We start from the raw sequence: 4,730 nt of genomic DNA, 5'->3' as shown, positions 1-4,730 counted from the left end.
TTATTAGATAACTGCAAGCTCTGCTGGAGCCGTTCATAGAGACAGGGCAATGTCTCAGGGATCATGATTGAGCCTGGTGGGAATGTCCTTTGGCCAAGTGAAATGACAGCTGATGCCCAAATCAGGGCCAAAAACTCTTCTTCTATTTTTACGTTCATGGCAGTTTTTGGAGGAATTCATATGAGTGACGGCAGTCCTGGGCCACAGGTAGAGCTTGGTCTCTCTCTTTACCATCAGCTCAATTTACCAGATCTCCAGTGACTCTAATGGCGTCGCAGAGAGTGCAGCTGGGTGTGTGTTCCCTTGGCTGGTGCCTTCAGTCAGAGGCATCAGTCATCAGGTGTCATCAGAGAGGCGAGGTCTGTCCCTTCTCCACACAACAGCTGCAGGCATTGCATGGACATGGAGCACGTCACACAGGGATCTTTACTCACTGCCTTGATGATACAATCAATGCAAACACCAAGAGATTTCACAGTGTGCCTGGACACCTCCTGTCCTCCAGGGCAGCAGACGGCGGAGTCCGCATCCAGACCGGATGGCAGCCGGAACAGGAATTCCAGAGCACCGAGGGCGGCTGCTGCCGTTTAGCGGCCGCCACGCGCTACTTGCAGGCGGGACACCGCGCATGCGCAGTATGGCCGTACGGCACAATGGCGGCGCGCATCTGCAGTACAGCCGTACGGCACAATGGCAGCACGCATGCGCAGTACAGCCGTACGGCACAATGGCAGCACGCATGCGCAGTACAGCCGTACGGCACAAGGGAGGCGCACGCGCAGTACGGCCGTACGGCACAATGGCGGCGCGCATGCGCAGTACAGCTGTACGGCACAATGGCGGCGCGCATGCGCAGTACAGCCGTACGGCACGAGGGAGGCGCACGCGCAGTACGGCCATACGGCACGAGGGGAGACGCCATTCATGATCCCTCCAGGAGACGGGGAGATCTTGGGGGTTCCCAGGAGATGTTGGGGGTGGGGGGGGCTCCCAGTGCCCCCCAGTTAGTCCCAGTGCCCCCTCCGGTTCATCCCAGTGCCCCCCCATCCCCTCCCAGTTCCCCCGCGGGGCCACATCCCCCCCAGTCCCCCAGAACTGGGAGGGACTGGGGTGGGGGGGTTGGGGGTGGGGGGCACCGGGCACAACTGGGGCGGACTGGGGGCTGCTGCCCCCCACCCCCTGCCCCACCTCTGCCCCATGCATCCCCTCCACGTCCAGCCCGGCACCTCCTGGTGGCTCCCCCGTGGTGGCCCCCATGATGTCACCAACGTCCCCATGTTGTCCCCCCTGTGGTGTCCCATCATGGCCCCACGGTGGTGTCCCCCCATGGTGTCCCCTTGGTGTCCGCCTCGGCATCTCCTGGTGTCACCCCATAGTGTCTCCTCTCACGGCCCCACAGTGTCCTCCATGGTGTCCCCAATGTCCCTACGGTGTTCCACCATAGTGTCCCCTCTCATGGCCCCATCATGTCCCCATGGTGTCACCCTGTAACAGCTCCTCCATATCCACCTTGGCATCTCCTGGTGTCCCCCCATCATGTCCCCTTCCTGTCCCCAATGTCCCCACGGTGTATCCCCTTGGTCTCCATCTTGGCCAGCTCCTGGTGTCCCACCATAGTGTCCCCTCTCATATGCCCCCCTGATGTCCCCATGGTGTCACCCTGTAACAGCTCCTCCATATCCACCTTGGCATCTCCTGGTCTCCCCCCATTGTGTCCCCTCTCATGGCCCCATCGTGTCCCCTTTGTGTCCCCAATGTCCCCATGGTGTATCCCCCTGGTCTCCATCTTGGCCACCTCCTGGTGTCCCACCATAGTGTCCCCTCTCACATCCCCCGCCATGTCCCCATGGTGTCCTCCATGATGTCCCCATGGTGTCCCCAATGTCCCCCCCATGGCATTCCCCCCCCAGCACCTCCTCCAGGCCATCAGCATCTTCCTCCTCGTGGCTCTGGTGGCCCTGGGGCCACCTCCCGGCACGCCTTGGCCACCACCACCTTTGCGAGTGTCCCCCTCCATGGCCCCAAACCCCACCCCCCACAAGCCCCACCCCCTTTTTGTGACCTGGCCCCACCCCACGGCCCCGCCCCACGCCCCACCCCCCTAAATTTGGGTCCCCATCAAAACCATTTCAACCACTGCTGCTTCTCCGTGCTCATGGGCTTCATGGGGTGGCGTGGGCGAGGAGACATTGTGTCCCTCGTCCCTCCCGGACACTCGGGTCCTTCCATGGGGTCATTAACTAATTAACTACATCGTTAGGGACCCCCATCTTGGATGGGGGAGGGGTTGGGGTCACTCGTGGCGGCGGCGGGGCATCACTCCTCGTCGTGCAGCTTCTGCGGGGGGTGGGAGAGAAGATGGTGGGGCTCGGGGCAGGTTGTGGGTCAGCCGTGGGGCAGCCATGGGGTTAAGGGGGGGAGGTCTCACCTTGGCCCCGATGTCCCGGCTCTTGGCCCGCAGCTTGTTGACCTGGGACTCAGCGATGTCGGCGCGTTCCTCCGCCTCCTCCAACTCGTGCTGCGCCTTGCGGAACTTGGCCAGGTTGGTGTTGGCCTGGTCCTCCTGGGGGTGGGGGGCAGGGAGGTGGGGGGCCTCAGTAGGGCTGCCCCACAGCCACCAGCTGTCCATCCATACCACCATCCATCCCTCCATCCCACCATCCATCCCTCCTTCTCCTCCTGTCCCACCACCCATCCCTCCATCTCCTCTTTCTGTCCCACCATCCATTCCTCCTTCTCCTCCACTGGTCCCACCACCCTCCCACCCCTCCCCGGTCACCCACCGCCTCCTCCGCCTGCCGTTTATAGGCCTTGACTTTCATCTGCAGCTTGTCCACCAGGTCCTGCAGCCGCAGCAGGTTCTTCTTGTCCTCCTCCGTCTGGGGGGAAGAAGATGGGGCTGGAGCCTGGCCCGGGGCAGGGCCAGCTCTCCTGGGCCTCAGTGTCCCTGCCCGGGGACCTCCCGGGCTAGGGCTGGTGGTGGCCGAGCTCTGGGCCAGCTTCTCCAGCGCCTTGCGGCCACCAGGTCACCCTTCTGAGTCAACCATGTCCTTATGGCCACCAGGTCAACGTCCTCGGTCAACCATGTCCTCATGGCCATGAGATCAATGTCCTGGATCACCTGTGTCCCTATGGCCACCAGGCCAATGTCATGATTCACCTATGTCCCTATGGCCACCAGGTCAACCTTCCGGACCACCCATGTCCCTGTGGCCACCAGGTCAACCTTCTGGGTCACCTGTGTCCTGATGGCCACTGGGTCGAACACGTTCCTATGGCCACCAAGTCAATGTCCTGGGTCACCCATGTCCCTGTGGGCACCAGGCCAATGACCTAGGTCAACATGTCCCTATAGCCACTGGGTCAACCATGTCCCCGTGGCCACCAGGCCAAAGCCCTGGGTCAACTGTGTCCCTATGGCCACTGGTCCAACCATGTCCCTATGGCCATGAGGCCAATGTCATGGGTGACCTGTGTCCCTGTGGCCACCAGGCCAACCATGTCCCTGTGGCCACCAGGCCAATGTCCTTGGTCAGCCGTGTCCCTACAGCCACCAGGTCAACCCTCTGGGTCACCCATGTCCTGTGGCCACCAGATCAACCTTCTGAGTCAACCATGTCCCTATGGCCACCAGATCAACCCTCCGGGCCACCCATGTCCCTGTGGCCACAGGCCAACCACCTTCTATCTCCATGGACGTAGAGGTGGCGGGTGATGTTCTAGCTCATTCCCGTCCCCGTGGCCACCAGCTGGACACCCAGTGGCTGTGCTGCAGTGGCCCCACCTGGTAGCTGAGCTCCTTGACGCGCCGCTCGGACTTGCGGAGGCCCTTGATGCTCTCGGCGTGTCGCTTCTGCTCGGCCTCCAGCTCGCTCTCCAGCTCCCTGCCCCGAGCCTCCAGCTTCTGCACCTGCTTCTTGCCCCCCTTGAGGGCCAACTGCTCAGCCTCGTCCAAACGCAGCTGCAGGTCCTTGATGGTCTGTTCCATGTTCTTCTTCATGCGCTCCAGGTGGGCGCTGGTGTCCTGCTCCTTCTTCAGCTCCTCCGCCATCATGGCTGCCTGCCCCAGGAGAGAAGGAGCTCCAGGACACATTCTCCAGCACCTCGTGGTGGAAGGTCCCCCTGGATGTGGGTCCCCCCCATGGCACTCACGTCGGTGATGGCCTTCTTGGCCTTCTCCTCGGCGTTACGGCACTCCTGGATGGCCTCTTCCACCTCCGCCTGCAGCTGGGAGATGTCCCCTTCCATCTTCTTCTTCTGGTTGATGAGGCTGGTGTTCTGGGGGGGAGGACAAGACCTCAGGCGGTGGCCGTGGGGCTGCTGGCCCATCCTTCTCCAGCCACACAGGACTTGGAGCCCCCCTCCCACCTCTGCAGGCTTCAAGGCTCTCCAGATGGAAGAGATCTTTGGGAACCCAACCCAGAAGAAGCCCATGGCCATGGTTCCTCCAGGCTTTGAGGGTCCACCACCCCTTGGAGGAAGGTGGGGTCTCACCTGGGAGTGGAGGAGCTGGACCCTCTCGCTGGCCTCAATCAGCTCCTGCTCGGCCAACTTGCGGGCCCTCTCCGTCTGCTCCACCACCGCCCGCAGCTCCTCCAGCTCCGCCTGCAGGAGGTTGTTCCTCCGCTCCACGATGGCGATGTTCTCCTTCAGGTCCTCGTTGGCCCGCACCACGTCGTCCAGCTGCAGCTGGGTGTCCTGCAGGGCCACCGAGCGGAACAACAGTGACG

General features: G+C 62.4%; 1 protein-coding gene across 1 annotated transcript; it reads right to left on the bottom strand.

Annotated features, from left to right (window-relative positions):
• Positions 1–2,143: 2,143 nt before the first annotated feature.
• Positions 2,144–4,719, bottom strand: LOC141736855 (myosin-7-like; the record flags this gene model as incomplete). Its single annotated transcript, XM_074571480.1, has 6 exons — positions 2,144–2,337; positions 2,429–2,563; positions 2,784–2,879; positions 3,785–4,060; positions 4,153–4,278; positions 4,495–4,719. Coding segments are annotated over 6 exons (879 nt in total), but the record flags the coding sequence as incomplete, so codon positions are not given.
• Positions 4,720–4,730: the final 11 nt, after the last annotated feature.

Source organism: Larus michahellis, unplaced genomic scaffold, assembly GCF_964199755.1.
Source record: "Larus michahellis unplaced genomic scaffold, bLarMic1.1 SCAFFOLD_35, whole genome shotgun sequence".
In the NCBI taxonomy this organism is placed as follows: domain Eukaryota; kingdom Metazoa; phylum Chordata; class Aves; order Charadriiformes; family Laridae; genus Larus; species Larus michahellis.
The sequence above is the reverse complement of the archived record's forward strand: the minus strand, read 5'-3'. Positions and strand labels throughout refer to the sequence as shown.